At 35.0% G+C, this 22,124-nt stretch overlaps 1 protein-coding gene across 2 annotated transcripts in view; it reads right to left on the bottom strand.

The window, feature by feature from the left end:
• DPYD (dihydropyrimidine dehydrogenase) overlaps window positions 1-22,124 on the bottom strand; it is a 795,698-nt gene that overhangs the window by 547,410 nt on the left and 226,164 nt on the right. For both annotated transcript variants that reach the window (XM_004263062.3, XM_033437294.2), the window contains exons 6-8: window positions 19,507-19,703; window positions 13,133-13,214; window positions 5,279-5,366 (exon numbers count right to left, since the gene is read on the bottom strand). In XM_004263062.3, coding sequence (XP_004263110.1) covers window positions 5,279-5,366; window positions 13,133-13,214; window positions 19,507-19,703 — 367 coding nt within the window. The remainder of the gene's footprint in view (window positions 1-5,278; window positions 5,367-13,132; window positions 13,215-19,506; window positions 19,704-22,124) is intronic.

Genomic DNA, 22,124 nt, shown 5'->3' with positions numbered 1-22,124 from the left:
AACCCGTGTCCCCTGCATTGGCAGGCGGACTCTCAACCACTGCACCACCAGGGAAGCCCCCATCCCTATTCTTTTGTCTCTGTTTTTTCTCTTTTCTTTTGCCCTACCCAGGTACGTGGGGAGTTTCTTGCCTTTTGGGAAGTCTGAGGCGGAAAATAGTCAAAACGGTTGCATAAAAATCAACAGTTTAAAAATATTTATAGATTTCGTACTATGTGCCAGGGACTACACTATACACTGAAGATTTATCAGTGAGTAAGGCAGACAGACTTTTCAACCTACAACAGTTTAACTTCTACTGGCAGAAACAAACATGTAACCAGTCAATTATAGTACATGGAAATAAGTGCTAAAATCTGATCTGAACATCCAGAGAGGGAACAGGGACAAAATGGTGTGAGGATTGTTGGTAAGGAAGTGGCTTCATTCATCCAGGCTAAAGAGTGAAGGTAGGGAGTGGATCGTCACAAGTAAAGAGAACTCCATGAAGTAGAAAAAAGGATACGGAAGAACTCAAATATGAAAATAATGACAGTTCTGGGTCCAAGCAACACCAGGTCCAAAATCCAAGTTAAAAAAATTAAGATGAGGTAAAAGTGAAAACATTTCAAATGTCTGCGACACCCAATTTACTAAGTGACTAAAGACATAAGTTGTGAATAAATCATGAAGAGCCTTGAAAGTCTTATTTTAAGGAGTTTTTCCTGTATCCTGAAAGAAATAGGGAGCTAATTGGGTGGGGGGTAGGGGCGATTTAAATGAGGGAATGACATGATGAGATCTAATTTTAGAAAGATCACTATCTCTGTTGTGTGGTTAACGGTGGCCAAAGAGACTGGTTAGGAGGCTAAGGAGTAGCCTAGTAACATGAAGAGAGGCGAATAGTGATAGTGAGAAGTGAATTCAAGAATCGACACAAGTAAAGCATACAGAGAGACTCTGTATGCTTCACAGAGTGAGACAGAGACTATTCAGCTCTATAATATCTTCCGGCAGCCTCTGCTCCCTTTGTATCTATTGTGACTGTAATTATGGATTTTACTGGTATTCACCCCGTCATTCCTTCCCTCTCTCAAGTATTAAAAACAAAAATTCAGAAAAAAAAATACTTTGTCAGAAGAATCTATAAAGTATTACCATTTTTCTGAGGGTGTCTTAGTGGATATTCTTTCCCTTACATGCTTGCTTAGCCTTTTCATCACTGCCATGTTTTGTGAGAATATAAGAGGTAAAGTACCATAAAATGGACAATCAGAAATGGGAAGGGAAATAGGCTCCTTTGAAGCAAAGATTAAGGATTCAATTCTTCAGTCACCTAGAACAGTGATGCTTAGATTGCCTCCAGAATATAATCACCCAAAGAACTTAAAAAATATATATACCTAAAACATTGTAGTCACTCAATACTTATTTAATTCACTCAACAGCTGCTTATTGAGAGGTGTTGGGCATACTATGGGGGAAAAGCAATTAGTACTTGAGGGTGTTTACAATGTATAGCAGTGGCTTTCAAGCATTGACTATTAAGCCGCATCTTAAAAACACATTTTCCATATAATGCAGTACGCATGTGCAAGCACATACACCAAAAACAAATACACATGATAGAAAAACATTTTTCGCAAAATAACATTTACCACAACAATATGCAGCACGCTTTTTGATATTTTCTATTTGCTTGTGCTCATTTTTTAATAATAAAAAATGATGGTTGTAAACCATTATATTGATTTCAATATCAACCAAAGAAAGCCATCAAATACTCTGAAAAAACCTCGTACAGGGCTTCCCTGGTGGCGCAGTGGTTGAGAGTCCGCCTGCCGATGCAGGGGACACGGGTTCGTGCCCCGGTCCGGGAAGATCCCACGTGCCGCGGAGCGGCTGGGCCCGTGAGTCATGGCCGCTGAGCCTGCGCGTCCGGAGCCAGTGCTCCGCAACAGGAGAGGCCACAACAGTAAGAGGCCCGCGTACCGCGCAAAAAAAAAAATCCTCGTAGAGAGGATGTTCTAAAACTCTATTTCTAAATACTGATTGTAACGCACTGTGCCGGTGCTTTTATTTCAATAAGAATACCCAAAATTTACAGTCTTTTAAAAAAATACCAATTATCTCAAAGACAACTCAATCCAGTATGAATAAGACACAGAGCTTTATCTCACTTACCTTTATTTCACTTAGAAAAAACTAAACATCTCATGGGTAAAGAAATGTACTCTTTCAGTCTCACAATGATGTACACACAATGACATAATTTCCTTAATGGATTCTGGAATTAGTTAGGGAAAAACCTAAAAGTGAGCAAGTTTTCACCAGCAATATTACACACAATACTAAAAATCAGGAAACATGAGAACACACTTCTGTTAATGCAATGGATTTATAAAGCTATCCTTAATAAGTCATATTTAATTAAAAACTAACTTTTCTTTTAGAGAAACTAACATAGGATGAGACAATAGTTATAAATATAGAAGAGCTATAATACGGTTTTCCCAATTACAGAAGGAGAAAATACTCTTTTATCATTAAGTGACCTATGTAACCAGCATGTAAGAACTAAGTTCTAAGAGTTTTTTCTTTGCTATTAACTGCTTTACTGATTTCTCTCAATAAGGATTCCACGTGTCAGATACAAATGATGATGCACATGTATGACAGAGACCTCTATTTTTTTCCTCTCTATATATCTATTATCCCCCTTCTCTATAGAAATAGAAGTTTAATGGAGCATTATGTCCACCCAGCTGAAGGCTTTATGTCCCAACATCCTTTGCTGCCAGGTATGTTTATGTGACAAGGATGTAGACAATAAGATACAAACAGAAGTGATATGTGCAATTTCTGGGTCATAAACTTAAAAAGAAAGGAGTCCCCTTCCTTATTTCCAATTTTTGTTAGCAGGAATGTGGAAATATTGGCCACCTGAGAACGAAAGATGGAAGTCAGGTGTTGAGGATGGTTCATACTGTTAAAATGAGAGAGAACTAAACTTACATCTCGTTTAAGCCTCTATTATTTTCCTTTCTTAAAGTGGCCAAACCTATATCCTAAGTAATGTAGAATTCCCATTCCAAAATGTACTCCTCTATACTGAGTGGGAAAAAGTAGATAAACAAAGTGAGTGAAGTTTAATTACAACATAGAAGCATGGTGAATGAACAAAAGCATGTAAGGATGTGAGGCTGTCTAAGTAATAGGTAGTTATATGGTAATAGAAAGGTCACAAATTCCCAACTCGGCAGTCAAGAGTGTCAAATAAATACTTCCTGGAGAATAAGGCTACTTGTCTTCTACACACAGAACCTTTTTTTTTGGCAAAATGAAACTTTCTTGTATACGTCTCATACAAAATACTGAAATAGAACATAACTGCATTCTACACATCACTACACCAAAATGTCAAAAGATTCACTTCTCAGCATGAAAATGCCCAGAAACATAAATATGAAAGGACTTCACATTAAATGTTTTATTCACACCTCAGTGCAGAGTCAAATGGAGTATTGTGAATGGGATGTAGCACTATCAAATAACATATGTAAGGGGACTTAATGGAATAAAAGAAAAGAAAACTCTGAAACATTCCTGATTCTTGTAGATGGAAGATATCTCCATGGCTGAAAACACTCAGAGTGATAAAATTCAGCTCTTCCAAATTTTGTTATAATTTGCTTCTTGAGCAATTAATTTGGTGATATTTCAATGTATTGGTTATTTATTTGGCCCCTATCTCTTCAGTACAGAGATTCTTTGTAGACAAAGTTCATAGAGATACACTAAACTGCATTAGCATATGCAACTCCATTAATAGAAAATGTATCTTTTACATACAACTGCTGTAGGAAACCACAATGGTGAATTTCAAATAGCTATTTGAAAACATTGCCAATGTTTCAGCGCTATTGCCTGACTAAATTTTTCATTTATTATTAACCAAACATTTTTTAATACACATTTGTTGAGAGTAACAGCAACTTACTGATCCAATTTTACTGGTGTTTAGCAGAATATACATCAAAAAATACTTGCCCAATTTCTTTAAGTAAAATTCTCAGTACAAATGTAATGTTGAAAAGTAAAACCAAAATCAAGGGTAGTGCCACTAAAAATGGAACCTAGAGAATATATCCCTAGATATTTTCTCTTTCCTCTTTGTATCTACGCATGATTATTGTACTTAGATAACATAGGGAAATACTGCTGATAATGGTACTCAAGTTTCTGAAAGAAAGGAGGTTCAGTACATATATTTAGGAGCTAGAAGGCAGGAAAATTTATCTTCCTCTTCATAATTTTTCATCTAAGTAAAGGGAGTGACAGAGATGGTCTTAAACTTGGTATCAATTATCTAGTAAGAGAACACACACCATCCTGATAAGAAAATTCAGTAGATAGTAAAGCATTCCTGATTATTTTACTCCAGAAACACTATGAAAAAAGAGAGCCCTAAAAGAAATGTTATCCAGTGTGTGATTACTTAAAGAGATGGAACAGTTTTCACCTCTGTGTAGGTTTATTAGACATTCCTATTCAAAGAATGTGAACTAGAGAGGAGACAAACTAAAAGACATGAGGATGCACTTAGTTTATACGCCATAATTGTTCATAGTATGATCATATAAGAGAATAAATACAAAGTTCATGAGACAAAGAATAAATTAAATCAACCATTCGCTCTTTCTGGTTTCTCAGTATACAGGAAATGGAAGGGAAGAGTATTAGAAAACTCAATCTCCGTGGGATATTTAGGCAAAATATGGAACCATAAGATACATCAATTGCCTTAGCAGTTATACACTGTCCATGTGACATTCAGAACTATGAATAAACATCTTTAAAATTCAGCTAAATATGAAAAGTCTTTAGAAAATATTGGAAAAAAAAGAAAATGAGCTAATTCTCTCCTTTAATATCGATTTAACCAATTTGTTTAATCATAAAGAGAAAGCTACAGCATCAAGATATTTCTAAGCCCAAATTCTGAGTTTCTGTGGCATGACTTGAAAACACTTTGCTTCTTAGATGTTCGCTGGTGATGAGAGTATGGTGAGAGAATGGGAAGATAAAGACAGTCTTGCCAAAGTCAATCCATAATGAGGTGAGGCAGTGCAACATGTTACAAAATAGGAAATTTTCTTTGGCCATTCATTTCTATCTGCTCCTACCTGAACAGACACAACTTCTAACATGAAAATGTCTGAAGGTAGTTATTCTTCTGGATATTACCAGGAAGTAAAAAAATATTATAAAGAAAAATATTTTAAAGTAAGCTACTCACCTATCCCAATGAAAGCAGCTTTGTACCCTTCTTCTTTCAAAGTGCTAAGAGTAATTTCATTCACTGAAAGGCTTTTACCACAAATTACCTGTAAGAAAAAAAATTCTGTAACTGTATTTTGGCATTTGAATGACTAAAACCTTAATCTTTAACATCGAAAATAATAAAAACTCCGTATACACATATATATAATTCCATGTATAGATATGAAAATAGTTTTGTCTTTTAGTATATAGGCTTATGTATACTAAATAGTATATAAGTAGAACAAACATGTTTTACTTAATAGCTAAATGCATTTTTGCCTTTTAATTAAGTACCACAAGAAAAGCTAGTGTATTTAAAATCAAGTCAGTAAATTTTCACAGCTTAATTAGTATGTTCAAGGCACTATGTGGGGCATTTTAAAGGATAAAATGTTAAATGAGACACAGTTTCTGCCTCAATGTACAGTCAATATCTGTGCAGAAGATGTACAGAAATAAGTATAATAAATAACTGAGTGTGATCGGCACATGTCTACAAGAACTCAAGGGATGGAGAAATTCATTCTGGCTGAGGTCATATAGATGAGAAAAAAGAGAGGTAGTGGGATTTCAATAAAGCCCTTTTTAAACTGAAGTATAGTTGATTTACAATATTGTGTTAGTTTCAGATGTACAGCAAAGTGATTTGGTTAAACATATATATGTGTGTGTATCTATATTCTTTTTTAAATACTTTTCCATTACAGTTTATTTTAAGATATTGAAAATAGTTCCCTGTCAATAAAGCCATCTTAAAAAATGGATAGGATTTTGATAGGGGATACTTTCGAGGGAAGATGAGTAAAGTCAGGAGTCAGAAGGTAGATACTTCTATTAAAAATCACAGTACTTTGCTTAATTCCAAACATGAGCCTATTTTCAGATCTTGAACCTGCTGACTGAAGAGGTGGTCAGGTCCCTAGAAAGAAAGACCCTGAAACATCCTGGCAAGTAAATACTATAATGATTCCTCTATTCCTTCTCCAAAGGGAATTATAGCCATTTACCCAGGTGACTGTACACTGGGGAAGGGGGCATAATCACACATTTCAAGGACCCTGGACAAGGTTCTTCACTGACATTGATAGCTGAAGAATGGGGACCTACAGTGATAAGGTGAAAAATGGAACCTGGATAAAGTCTGGTTCACAGTGGGCCTAAGGGGATCACAGACCCAGTTAGTGGTTATTCCCAAGTCTCCAAGTGCATAATAAAAATTGTTATACATGTCAGTAGAAATAATCCCCACATTGGGTCTCTGGTCTTCAAAGCAAGAGCTATTATAGCTATAATATTGGGAAGGCCAGAAAACTTCTGAAACCCTGGTCGAGAGAGTAAATCAACCACAATGATAGCCTGGAGTTGGTGGGATAGGAAAAGATGGTGGTGGTCCATGTAATACTTCTGTTTCATTTCCCAGTCTGGCCCTGCTGAGACTAGATGATTTCTGGAGAATGACTGTAAACTCCTGCAGGCTTGACCAAAGTGAAGCCCTGACTGCAGTGTCTGTGACAGATGTGGTATTATTGCAGATTAGTAAGGCCACAGGTACAATGCACGTAGCCATTGATATGATGAATGCACACTTTTCATGTTTCTGTGGAAAAGGGATCAGAAACAGTTCACATTCATGGGGGAAAGATAAGAATATTCATTTACAGGTTTGCCTCAGGAATATGTCAACTCTCTTCTGTAATAATATGTATAATCTGAAACAATCTGGCCATACCACAGAACATCATAGTGATCCATTACACTGAGAACATCATGCAGATTGGACAGCATAAGCAAGGGGTAGCTAGTATGCTGGAGACTTTAATATGCCTGCCCTCCACAGGGCAGAAGATGAACCTTATGAAGATCAGGGACTAGCCACTTGAGTGAAGTAAAGGGGTCTACTTCTCAGGTATGTGCCAGTATATACTCTCTAAAATACATGACTTCGCTGCAATTTTGCACTCATTTACCATTATAAATAAGGAAGCACAATGTCTGGTAGGTTTGAGTTTTGAAGTCAACATGTTCCTAAAAACAAAAGTCTCTAAACTGATTCATAGCAGAAGAACAAAGTTTACCCATTAAAGCAATAATTGCACCTAACTTGCATAGAGTACCTAACTAAGTGCAAGACTCTTCTAAATACTGCATAGATGGACTTCTTTCATCTTCACAATAGCATTATGAAGTGATATCGTTATCCTCATTTTACAGATGATGATACTATGGGACAAGAGAGCTTTGACAACCTTTACCAAAGTCAAATACGTAGTTTAATTGCAGAACCAGCACGTGTAAAAGCTATGCTCTAATGTCTCTTGAGAATGAAGGGCAGAACCAGCACCATCCTCAAAGGCACAGAATAACATACTGCATGTGGAGAACTACTTGAAAATGTAGTGTTTCTGGGGTATAAAGTGCAAAGCAAAGAAAACAAAGAGAAAGTAGGGGGATAAAATGACTTTGGATATAACATAGGGGGGCATTTTTGTTTTACTAAAATACTAGTTCTAATTTTATTGGCAGATAAAGGAACCATTTGAAAGTTTACAACCAGGGGACAACCAAGGTGAGATTAACAACTAATATTCAGAACTCTGGAACATATCAAATACCATGAAATAAACTAGACAATTAAATAAACACATATTATTAAAAGTACTTAATACTAAGTATCTAATAGTGGGTATTACTATTAGAGTTAGTAGAGTTAGATGCTATTAAAAGTAATGGATAATGAAGCTTTAGAATTTTAATTTATTTTTCAAAGAGTAGATTTTTTATTAAACTATTTCTGATCATAAAGAAAGATAAAAAGTTCTAGTGCTTATTTTTTGAAATGACCTCAATACCAATATACAATGAAGGTTAGACATAAAAGAAAACTACAGGTCCAAATATTCTAAATAAAATTTTAGTAAACTGAATAATACTACAATTTCCAAAGTTGAGCAGTGGAGTGCCCTGGCCAATGGGTCTGTCAGTGAAAGTGATACTCAGAATACTTGACTTTAGGTTTGGTTTACTAACTGACTCAGCAAAAAAATTGAAGAAAGACCCCCATCCTTCCTGAGGTAGTGTTTGTGTGCATGTGTGTGTGTGTGTGCGTGTGTGTAGCTGAGTAGCGGAGTTATGTGATTTATCAAACAGGATTGAAAATATTCCAATTTTTCCACCCTGATAGAGTGAACATGTCCCTGAATTTGTAACATACAGAAAGGATGCACAGGCATTTTGCGTTTCTCAGTCTGTTTCCACCCTAGCAGGCAACAGCGTGCAACTGAGGAAGCAAAAAAGTTGAATTATACTTTTGTGTATCGAAAACTGGAAAGACAAGTAGCTTTATTCCTAGTGTTAATTTACTGGGACTGGGACCAGTAAGACTTTACTTACTGTAGTCAGACATTGTGGGACAGGGGGAGAATAACCATCACTGTGCAGTAAGTAGCTCCATGGTGCAAATGAGAACAAAGCAATAATAACAATAATCAGTGGAGTGACAAGCACAAGGACTCTTCCTTATGTTAGGGAATCTAGTCAAATTTCCCTTTTCTAAAGCATAAAACCCCCAAACATTTGCCATCAAATCCAAAACTCACTCTCAGAAAGAACAGGAGAAAGATTCTTTGACAAAATGTTAAAATTTTGCTTACATTATGCCTTAGGAAATTGGACCAAGACGTGTAAAACTTAAAACTGGTATTATATGATAACTAACAGACATCAAAACATTTTGTGGCTGATATACTATGAAGTCCTAAGATTATTTGTTAAATATATACGATGTTAGAAAAATCATGTTATGGGCATTTTGTTTGTGTTTTTGCTCCTTTTTCTCCCATATTTTTTATATATGTAATATTTTCTGTCATAATTTTCTTAGATATGGATTATAGCGTATATTAACCTCTCTCTAATGGCTTTAATAATATATGCCTGGGTACTCAAACATCCCAGCTAAATTGAGAATAAAATTTGCTCCACATCAAGCTTAGTGTAAGAGTTATTACTATTTCAATAGAAGGGCTGAATATAGTAAGCCCTGAGCCAAAGTTCCACCTAATATCTACTCCAGGACTTGACAAAAGTTTTCTTTATGCATCCATAATATGTCTTCATACATATAATAATATTTTTAATGTAGGATTAAGGTTTACAACTTTTTTGGCATGGAACGCTTTTTTGAAATGAACTATGTGGCACCCATTATTAAAAAATACAGATAGTAATGTACATGCTCTTCACATTTTTGATAGAAAATTTGGCTAAACAGACCAAGTATTTCCATAGAAAATAAGATAAAATAATTTTAAAACTAAATTCAGCTCTTTTTAGACACAAAATTATTTTGTTGGCTCTTAATGCACATGTTTCTCGCCTTCCAGTAGAGACAAAATATGACTCCATATTAGTTTTCAATAACATCCTATAATGATGGAAATGCTTGCTGCAAATAAACATAATGACAAACAAGATGATATAGAAAATTTATCAAGAAAGATATCTCAGATATTTTTGTTCAAATTATGAAGACAGAGCTTCCCTGGAGGCGCAGTGGTTAAGAGTCCGCCTGCCGATGCAGGGGACACGGGTTCATGCCCCGGTCCGGGAAGATCCCACATGCCGCGGAGCGGCTGGGCCCGTGAGCCATGGCTGCTGAGCCTGCGCGTCAGGAGCCTGTGCTCTGCAACGGGAGAGGCCACAACAGTGAGAGGCCCACGTACCGAAAAACAAAAACAAACAAACAAACAAAAAAACCCATCAATGTTCTGTTTCTCATAAAAAGACTGAAATCAGATGGATAAAATTTTCAAATTTATCAAAAATATAAGTATCAAGACAATATTCTTACAACAATAAAATAATGAAATGCTCGGAAATTTATTTCTATAAAGCTAGCATAACTCTATAACCAAAATCTATAGCATAACCAAAACTCACAAAGATAACAAATAAAAAATAAAGCAAAACAAAGACAGACTTTCAGTAGCTTTGAAACTCTATAAAGCGAGCAACAGAATCTATTCCCTGTTGTATTTACAGTTTTAATATTCAGTGCATAAATAAGTGAATGCAAAAGAAATTAAAAAAGAAACTCATAGAACAAACCTAGTTCTAGATGTACAGATATAATAAAACATGATGCAAAATGTATATATTCCAGAAATGCAAAGATTAATATAACTCAATACATTATCTGAACATAGACTTTCAAAAGGGGCAATTAAAAAATTTAACACCCCTCCTCCGTTAAAATAAAACAAAATAACTTAGGAAATGTTACTATTCTAAGTCTAGAAAAAGAAAACATTTATTCAATATGATAAAAATACTATTTCATAGATCAGAAAAGATGCCATGCATTACCACTTTTATAACATACTAGTGACAATGAAATAGTGGAAGAAAAAAATATATATATATAACATACAAATAGAGGGTTTTTTTGTGACACAATATTTGACTGGAAAAATTCATCTTAGAATAAACAAGAACTAATCTATCAGCTATTAGATATGAAATAAATTGAAATTACTCAACAAGAAATTTAGCTGAAGAACACAGTTGGGAGGGAAGATGATGAATTAAACTAAGTTTATATATGATGAGTGTATGTTATTTGGATGATAAATGTGTTCATTAAACTATTAAGATTACAGGACTGGAGTTCAAAAGAAAGATGGTTCTAGACAAGTCCTTAGCACACCTCTAGGCAAAAGTAAATTCTCAATAATTATTTATCAAATAAATGAAACAAACCTATTAGAAAGAGAAAAAAATCAGATAATAACCAAGATAATGCTAGATCATGAAAGCTAAAAATACATACATACATGAACATAAATGCATGCATAGATATATACATGCATGCATACATATCAGACTATATCACATGCTGCACAGGAGCCAAACAGTATAAACCCAGAGAAAACTTCGTTTCATTGCCAGGAAATTATTGTTGACTTTAAAATATACAGTGTTAGTTGAGAGGTAAAAACGGAAGGCAGGTTGTAAGAAGAATCTGGTGATGAGAAAAATGTGGTAACAAGTGTAGAACATTTTAAAAAATATATCCTTTCATGGATAAAGTTGATAAGTCATAAAAGATGCAAGCATTTCATCAATGGATGCAAGTCCTCAAAGCTGAAAAAGAACCTCATTACTGTCTCTCCTCAGAGTGATGGACAAGACAGTATTAACCTTCTCTTTAATTCAGGTTCTAATTCTTTCCTGATAATTTAATAAATTCATAGGGTTTAAAATTCAAATGTACAAAATGGTGAAAAACTCCTTCCTACACCTTCCCAAAGGCAATCTATACTATCAGATTCTATACATTTCCAGAGCACATATATTTCCAGGCATATATAAGCAGATATGTTTATATTTTACACAAACTGTAGTAGCATACTTTTCCCTTTGAACAAATATTGACCAAGGCAAGGGATATTAATTGACTTTGTCAAGGTTATCTGACTATAAAATTAGAAAGTGTCATAATTGTAGCTGAAATGTACGTTTTCTGGCACTCAGTGAATTGACTACTATTATGTCTTGACTTTCCTAGTAAGAGAAATGGGTATGCCCTAATTTATGCAATATATTTGGTATGGTAAAAATCAAATGCAATTTTGTAATTACTTATAAGATGAATTCAGAGGTGTCAAATTAATTTTTGATTCATCTTCAATTTGAAGTATCACTTAATATATTAGTTTGAAGTCTCAATAATCATGTTCTTATTTAATGAGATTTAGGTAAGAACTTGCATGCAAAATGAAATACATTTAACCAACTTTTCAGAATGTATTTATGTAAAGCAAGTAATCACCCTTAAATCTATTTTGAACACTATTTTTGAACTCTGTTTTCATAAAGTTGTGCACATCTGTACGGCATACTTGCTATAAGATTTTTTGTTTGGTGATTATGTGTAAATGTTTCATCGCCTAACCATTGCCAAATAAGATGTAATTATAAGTGTAAATGTACAAAATACTGTTTGAGTGTTTCCCTTTTAATTGGTTATTTTAATTTTTATTTCTAAATGCAAGAGCCATGAATAGTTTGTACTTTTCAAAATAGCTCCCATATGTACTTACAGAATGTATTATGTAAATCATAGTACTTTGTTAATCTATTATCTTATACCTATTACAGAAAGGTAAAATTTTTGAAATAAAAATAGCAATATGTTCAAGTGAAGAGCCAGAGTATGATACTCTTAAATAATACAAAAGAATAGGAATATCTAAAGCTATATTACGAAAGTAAAATGTATTAATTTTTTGACCATCTTTAAAAGAACACAATATTTATTTCACAAAACAATTAAAAATACAGAGCTGTTGCTTTCTACCTTGCTGAGTAACTGTTTATGTTGAAAAAGGATTATCACATTAACACTATTGACATTACACATATAGTAAATAAAATAAACCTCTGTAAGAAATTATGTTCCAAATCGTGAAATACAAATGTTTCAGAGTGCACAAAACTTGCATGAAAAAAATGTGATTAAAGCAACCAAACCCTTCTATTAGCTGCACTGAACCCCTAAAGCAATTTAGGAATTTGTTTCTTACAGACAATTAATCACATGCAGGCGTGCCAGATGAGAACTATTGATTGCCCTTTTCCAGGCTAGTGGCATTCAGACAGTAGACAGACAAATGCCCTAAGCAAGGAGAAGCATCTTTCTGCTTCTGCCTGGTGTAGCTTTTAATTGTTCTTTCCTAAAGTGTGTGACATTTTGTTGTTAATCTTTAGTGTAGAGCTTACTCCTTTCTTTTGGAGCAATACACATGTAAGTGTTATGTTTTTTACTTACCTTTACACCAAGGTCCTTCATAAGCTCAATCTCAAAATTGACTACATTATATGGTAGCCGGAACTGAGGGATTTCAGAGATACTGAAAATAAAAATGAGAAGTATTTGTGGGAAAATCACCAATTTAAAAAATGCAACATGTCTTTATTGATCAGTATTAAAGGAATAAGTATCTCTTCTGAGGGTATTTTCATATCACATAATGTGAGTGTGAGGACATCCACATTTTTATATGCATGACAGAATATGATATGGGTTTCAAGAGAAACAGTAGAAACTGATGTGGAAAATAAATAAAAACAATGAAAAACAAATAGTGAGTAGACAATTGGCCTATACTTTTAAGTTTATTACAGTATTTAGTTGATTTATTTACTAACACTTCTATAAATTCCTAAGAAAAGAAAATCTTAAAAAAACGAAAATTTGAAAGTATACAGTGTTTAACATATATATCATATATACATATATATTCTATAACTATACCTCTAGCTTGTTCAAATTCAAATCTGTAACTTTGTATTATCATGCTGTTCAGGACATTACAGAATAAGTTCTGTAATGTGATCTACAGAATATTTTTACAGTAAAACAATCTTCTATGAAAGCAATGTGTCCCAAAAGGGTTCAGTCATTAAAAAGTAATCCTACTTGATATCAGTGCTCATTGTTTTCTGTCTTCAAATACAATCACTTCAAGAGTTAATAGTTCATACATAGTGTTAAAGGTAAGTTCAAATAACTTTTCAATATCTTATAGCAATAAAAAGGCTACATATGTTCATGAATATACAGCAATTCATGTAGTCATTCATCCAACAAGCATTCATCCAACAAGCATTTACAAAGTACCAGGTACAGTGTTAGCTGCAGTGATTTAATGGTGAATTTGACCAAATTACCACTTTTAATAAGCTCTCATTCTTGTGAGCAAAGATATATAAACAGATCATTACAACAGAATGTAGTACATTCAGTGAAAGAGCTATATCCAAGCACTATAGAGATTGATTTGTAAAATAAATAAATAACTGTTGAAGATGAACTTTCTGGATCATTCAGTGCAAGGTCTTCCAAAGTGCATCTGTAGTCTTTTCATTCTTTGGTGACTTAAGAACTTGATTATTCAATTAATTTCCATACATCAATCAGCAAGGCACCATGCTCATCTCAGTGCTATAGAAAATGCAAAGTACTGAACAGTACAAAATCAAGGTCCTATATTAAAGGAGCTTTCTATCTAGTTACGGTGTAAGATTATACATAAGAATGACTTAGGGCATAGGGTAAGAGAGAAAAACCTCCTAAGCTGATCTTTGGACAACCACACTACCTCAGCGGTTATCATAATGCTCCGGGCACCATACAGGACTCTGCCTTTGTAGGGTAGCAGAATATGCCCCTCCAAATATGCCACTTTGGCACAGGATTATTTTGAGCTGAAGATAATTAAGAAGAAACAGATAGAAGAAAAGCTCTCCGGTCCCCTATTACCTGCCAAAAAGCAGTACATAAATTTGCAATGGTGTGTCTTCCTTTCCTGTACCAAGAAGGGCAAAACTCTTAATCACCAGGAGACAATTGTAGACCCTTACCAGCCCAAAGATGGGCACCAAGAGGAATTTACATTACAAGCTTTACTAAATAACTCTTATGTTCCATCAGTTTCCCCCATATATTAACCTCTTACAGTTTGCTGTCCCTAAAAGCATAAACCCCTTTTCCTTTGTCTTGTCATTTCTCCACAAATTTATCATTCTTTGTTAAGATGCTACATAGGGGCTTCCCTGGTGGTGAGGTGGCTGGGAGTCCGGCTGCCAATGCAGGGGACACGGGTTCAAGCCCTGGTCCGGGAAGATCCCACATGCTGTGGAGCAACAAAGCCCGTGTGCCACAACTACTGAGCCCGTGTGCCACAACCACTGAAGCCCACGTGCCTAGAGCCCATGCTCTGCAACAAGAGAAGCCACTGCAATGAAGAGTAGCTCCCCCCCACAACCGCAACTAGAGAAAGCCTGCACTCGAGACCCAACGCAGCCAAAAATAAATAAATAAAATCTATCTATAAAAAAAAAAAAAAAAGATGGTACATAAACCTCAAGTTCTGACCCCCCTTCTCTGAATGACTCATCACTGAGTTCTCCCACATGTATGTACAACACATGTGTTAATAAACACTGTTTTTCTCCTTAATTTGTCTTATGTTAGTTTATTTTACAAGGCAACTACTGACCTAAGAGGATAGAGGATATTTTTTTTTTCCTCCCTGTACCTTCCGAGGCTAAGGAGAGAAATTCTTAAATAGTATGGATTATATAAGTAGGCACAAAGAGACACCCAGTCTTGATAGGCCTGGGGGTCTGCAGAAGAGAGACTGAAAATGGACTAACATTGGAATCTGATGAAAGTCCTCAAAAGGCTAGACACGAAAGCAAAAATTCTAGCTAAATAAACCAACCACAGCAAGGTGAGCCTCTAAATACAGAGAGATACACTGTGAGGCTGAGTACCTTCCTCTGACTTGGGATTTTTATGGGTTCTGAATAGAAGTATACGATATGTAAGTAAAAAAAATGATGCTAGTTTAGGTCAATGGTTCTAATTTAAGATATGGCTCTGAAACAGCAAGTTAATGAAGCAGGAACAATTTTTCTATTGACCAGAAAGAAAGGAGAACACTCTCAACCTAGCAAGAAGAAACCAGAGCAAGGAGGAAGTATAACTCTGAAAGTTGAAGTAGCCAGCAGAGCAAATGGAATGCCAGGCTGCTAGGGCTTGAGCAGCTCTGCTTAGAATCACATACTGCCCTGAAAGCGTTGTAGCCCACACTTACTTAGCACATGTGTTATGAATAAATGTGTGAGAATCACATTTCCAAGCATCTTCTATAGGAAATAAGAGTAATGTGCGATACTAAAAAGAGTTAGATTTGATCATAATCAAGTAGGCAGGGGATAAGGAGGTAATTATTGATTGTTATAAACATGACACAATTATATTCACCAATGGTTGAGGTCAGCAGACAGATGGGCGATACACACACACACACACACACTCACACACACACACACCCTCATGGTACAACGTGACAAATATCAAATACCAAATGTGAACGAGAGTGTTTCAAAGGAGAATTAGCTTATTGCAAGATGAGATAATCAGGTGAAATGTGACATATGATCAGCTTTCAGACAAGTGAAGGCATCTCAAGATGAGGAAAATGATAAGGAAGGAGGAACAGAAGGGGGAGGAGGGGAAAAAAAAGTGTACATGCTGTGTTCAGGGGACAGGCAATGGAGCAGAGGGGGTGTCAGCAGGCTTCAACAGGAACACTACCACCCCAGATACCAGGCAAATTCCTCCTCATTTCAGAGCTCTAAATGACGTCCATATGTGATGGCACCCACATTTTTATCCTCAAACCTAAATTCCAGAACTTTATATTCACTTGGACGTCTAATAGATATCTCAAATTTTTTATACCCCAAACTAAACTTTGGTTCCTCCACCCCAACATACGTCCTCAAACAACTCCTTCCTATGAGCTGCTCAACCCTATACTCGTACTCTATTCTCTTACCAGCATCACACCAAGCCCAGGTGCAGGCAATAAGGAGGTACACTGTTTTCAGACGATTTAAAAAGTTATGAAACTGACAAAAATAAGCCTTTTTGTATTATCACCATGAGCAGGTAACTCTCAACAAGTCAGTGATATTCTAAACACTGTCTCCCCCCAAAAAACTCTTTGGTGGATCTAAATTCTAAATAATGGCTACAGTTGCTACAGAGTTTTAGTAATAAATGATTTTAAAATACATATCCACATGTGTCAGGTCTATAGTCTTCCGCTCTACCAGCTGAGCTATGGAAGGTGAAGCAATTATACTCCAATAAAGATGTTAAAAAGATGTGTAACCTTTAAATAATCCCAATTTTATTACCCATTCATTAATAAACTGAGTTCTACAGAACAGTTAATATGGAGAACTCCAGTTAAACAGCAACCACTGGCACATGCTGATACACCTACAAGCATATTCCTCATTCCAATGGCCATAGGCAGCATGTGTCTCCACCCCTGCAAGACTACGTATTCCAATGTTTAAACAGTTGATCTGAGATTGATAAAATGATAACACATGAAGCAACATGAATCTACTTCAATTCTATCATTTTGTGTGACCAGAAGTTTTTAACTTGGGTTTAAACTCTAAAATAGTGAAACTGTGAACTATACCTTTAATATTGAAATTATTTTGTTTTAATTGCTAATATTTTGTGTTATGGGAGTGAATAAAAATAATTATAATCACCAATTATTACATAATTCTCTTTGAAGATTATTTTATTGTACAGACTAGAGGATAACCATATTTTAAAAATTATCTATTCCATATATCAAATGCTCTAGGGACAGCACTAAACTGCCATTTTTGAAACCCCCTCATGCATTTATAAACACCTGACATACTCTATATTTGGTTTATTGTTGCTTTATTGCCTACCCCCCCACTACCAGAATACGAGCCCCATGAGAACAGGCACTTTGCTTTATTTACCTTTGTATCTCTAGGGCACGAGACAATGACCAGCACATAGTAGGAGATCAATAAATATAAAAGGAAGGAAGGAAGGAAGGGAGGAAGGAGGGAAGAAGGGACAGAGAGAGATTGCCCTCAAGACTGCGTATTGAGAAAGGGGATACAAGGACAGAAGATGGAATTTAATTGGAATGGTTACTTCCCAAGTTTGTTGTACTTATAAAAACAAACTTTCATTCTTCTATATGTGCTCTTTTAACAATCTAAAGTTTTGAAAGAAATCTTCCTTGTGGCCACAAATCCTTTAGTACAATCAGTGGAATGCCCAGATAACCTAAAAAAATAATCGTTCTTATATGTTCATGCTTCTTTCATCTAAATGGAATTAACCAGTAACAACCTCCTTCCATTCTTTTTAAAGCACGATGCTCATACTCCGATAGAACTTTGCTTTAGTTTATTACGCTAAGGTACCACACTTTAAATTTGTGTTATATAACACATGTTCTCAAAATATTTTCTATGACCAAATCTATTTCACCTAAACCTCATTTCCTTATTGTGAATCCATAGGTTGTCTTTTTGTTTTGTTGATGATTTCCTTTGCTGTGCAAAAGCTTTTAAGTTTAATTAGGTCCCATTTGCTTATTTTTGTTTTTATTTCTTTTTCCTTGGGAGACTGATCTAAGAAAACATTGTTAAGATTTATGTCAGAGAATGTTTTGCCTCTGTTCTCTTGTAGGACTTTTATGGTGTCATGTCTTATATTTAGGTCTTTAAACCATTTTGAGTTTAGTTTTCTATATGGTGTGAGTGTTTTAAGTTCATTGATTTACATGTAAGCTGTCCAGGTTGCCCAACATCAGTCGTTGAAGAGATTGCCTTTTCTTCATTGTATATTCTATAGAGTTCCATTTATTTTAAATAAAGCAAACTCCATCCAATTTCTAAGCTTAATATGAATTTCTGAAAATCAGATACAAAGTGAATATTTTCCATTTCAGTGTATGAATCTTCATGGGAATAAATGATTATGTGACTGAATCCTGGTTTAATAATGATGCTGATTAATAGTAAATAATAATATGGTATCTATGAGATAAACACTGCATAAATGTACATTAAAATGGAACATTTTTAGTAGACTCTAACATAATTATAATCAAATGCAAAACTTAAAGAGATTGGAGAATGAAAATACGTGATCAGGACAGCACGTCTGTGTACACAACAAAATGAATCATCCAATATTCTGTGGAGTTTGGTTTCTCCATCTCTAATTTGCATAATTTTCACATATATATATCACCATTAAAGGAAAGATTCACAGGGGTGAAATAAGCTTTTTTTTTTTTTAAAGATTTTTTTGATGTGGACCATTTTTTTAAAGTCTTTATTGAATTTGTTATAATAGTGCTTCTGTTTTATTTTTTGGTTTTTCTGGCCGTGAGGCATGTGTGATCTTAGCTCCCTGACCAGGGATTGAACCCGCACCCCCTGCATTCGAAGGTGAAGTCTTAACTGCTGGACAGCCAGGGAAGTCCTGAAATAAGCTTTCATATGATTGGTTCCTCTATTCATAAAATATTTTGCTGAGATTTCTCTTAAATTCACAGAACTAGACAGAGAAATTTTAAAATAAATATTGCTTAAAGCCAACTGCAAATTTAAAGTGAATAATGAAATCAAAATTTGAGCATTTGGAAAAAGAACACTTAAAATACCATCTGTGAGCCTGAAGTTCCTATACGATTACGAACCAACAATGTTCATAATCATTTTACCCCATCAATTTTGACACTGTGAACATGAAATAAATGTAGGCATTACCTTAAACCACCAACGTATTCTTGTTTTTCAAATATAGTGATGTCAGAGTAGCCTAATCGAGCCAAGAAGGAAGCACAACTTATACTTGCAGGCCCAGCACCCAAAAGAGCAATCTTTGCAGAATAGGCTTCAGGCATTTTTTCTGGGGGAGGCAGAAAATGACTCCTGATTTGTGGGATATTCATTGCTTTGAACACCTACGGAGAAATCAATTGGCATGGTTAACATTTTTAAGCTAACTTTTACATCCTCAAACATAGTTTTAATGTTTCCAATCCATTTGTGCTTTTAATAGAAATAAGCAGTACATTTTAAGTATTAGCATACTTAGAAGTTATACTGGGTCAAGCTAATGGCAATCTATGCTTGACTAACTCTTTCTCAATCTTTGAAATTCCTGTCTAAGGTCCTCTAGGAAGCATTCCTGACTCGCTTTCCCTACTCCAGCTCTGGTCCAAGTTAAATGCTCGTCCTCTAAGCTCCTGTATCATACTGTGTATGCTATTAATGAAACCATTTACCACGTTTGCCACGTTTCCATGTTAGCGGAACATTAGTTCTTGAGTCATAGAATATGTCATATATAAAAACACACACATATAACTTATTAACTATTTGTTTTAAATATTTTTAGAAACATGTTACCATTGTATAACCAGCAGTGAGCGCTCACCTGGCACATAGACATTCAGTAGATAATTTATGACATCTGCTTCTGGTTATGATAGATTAGCTTTTGAAGAATAACATTTCAAAAATACGTTGGAAGCACTGGAGAGCCTCTGAAGTAAGCCTGACTAGAGAAGCCAAGATCTCAGAAAAAAGGGAACAGCAGAGAAGTGAGGTGACAGTTTAGGAGTTACTTTTACCCTGAGGGAATTTGCCACTTCTTATCAGAGTGAGGAATCTTGTAGATAGATGACCACGGCTCAGAAGAGACAGAAAGAGAGATTTTAGCTAATTTTCTAGGACTAGAGAGACACAGTGTTTATAAACAAAACAAATCTCTATAAAGCAGAAGGGAGCTTTCTGCACTCTGAGAGGCCAGAAGAAACAACTGGAGTACAGGAGTAGCTGAAGAAGAAAAAGTCCTAGTAAACACCTTAGCATACAGCTGAAACTTCTGGAGGGCTGTACTCTGCAAGTGGGGCAAACCAGAGGAAGACATGTAACCCAGCCTGATTTAGATGAAGGTGATAAGGTCTCACTCCTGTCTACCTCCCAAATGATAGGGTGAACCTTCTATGGAGGATAATAAGTCAACTGCAACATCTACAAATTTTCATACACGAGGCCTGGCTTTTGATCAAAAAGGCCCAGGCCTCTCATTAACTAAGAACTGCCAATAACTCAGAAAACATAAAGATATGCATACATAATCCAGTAAATGTAGTTATCAAAGATAGACTTTAGAATAACTATAATGAACATGTTCAAAAAATACATAAGGATGTGAACTTCACCAGGAAACTTGAATTTGTTTAAAAAAAAAAGAAATTTTAGAAAAGAAAAAAATTCAAAATTAAAATTGAAAACTAAATAAATATACTTAACAGTATTCTGAACAGGTGAGCAAAAATGGACTCATAAACTGAAGATGAGTCAATGTTTTGTTCTGTTATTTGTAAATTATTATTGCACTGGATTTTCCCCCTTAGTTTTATAGTAGGGTGCATCAACCTTGGTAGTTTCTGATGAACTGAATATTTGAATGAAATTTTGTAAACTTCATCACAAACGCAACATGTTTAGAGGTCTGGCTTTAAAATTATGCTCTTGGGGTTGAGTCATGACCTCCATCATTCTCACGGTGTACAGTATTGAATAAGTGTTTTAACATCTCCATGCTTCAGTCTCCTCAAACTGTAAAGTGGGGTTAATAATATCTATCTCATAGGGCTAATATGAGGATTAAATGAGTTAATACATGTAAACCTAATCTGAGGGTTTCTCTGAATGCCAGGGCACAGTAGAATTGTACCACATAGTAGGCATCCAGCAAGATTTTGATGAATTTCAAAATTCCTGAACTCCAGTGATAGTTACTCATTTCAACAAATGAGTAACACACGCAGTTCTTCCTCAGTGATACAAAAGGATGGTTATTTATAGGTTATTTGTAAGTGAATAATCTTGAGGAACATTTTAAATAGATTTCCTTGTATAATTGCCCTGTGATTTCTGACTTTTCACTCATCTGAGAAGTGCATTTCTTTCATCACTCCATATTGACTTTACTAGCATTTTCCCCATAATTTTCATATTATTTTGAGGCAAGGGAGAAATTATCCTGATTTTAAAAATGCAAAGACTGAGACACAGAGAGGGGCCATGTAATATTCCCCCAAGCTTCCTCACATTCTGGAGACAGAAACAGTATAATTTTCTAATAATTATGCAGTGCTCTCTAAATGGAAAAGGATATAACATGGTAAATGCAAAGATATTTACTGATTCTAATTGGAGAGTATCCTTTTACTCATTTAAATATCTCTTACTTTCTAAAATGGTACTTAATGGAAATACACAAATATTTGGTAGCTATATTTCTTCCTCAATTACTCTACTTGTTCTTATAAACCAAGCAATAGCAACTATAAATTATAGGGGAATCATGA

This window comes from Orcinus orca, chromosome 1 (assembly GCF_937001465.1).
Source record: "Orcinus orca chromosome 1, mOrcOrc1.1, whole genome shotgun sequence".
Classification (NCBI taxonomy): Eukaryota; Metazoa; Chordata; class Mammalia; order Artiodactyla; family Delphinidae; genus Orcinus; species Orcinus orca.
Note: the sequence above shows the minus strand (reverse complement) of the source record. Positions and strands in the feature narration are given on the sequence as shown.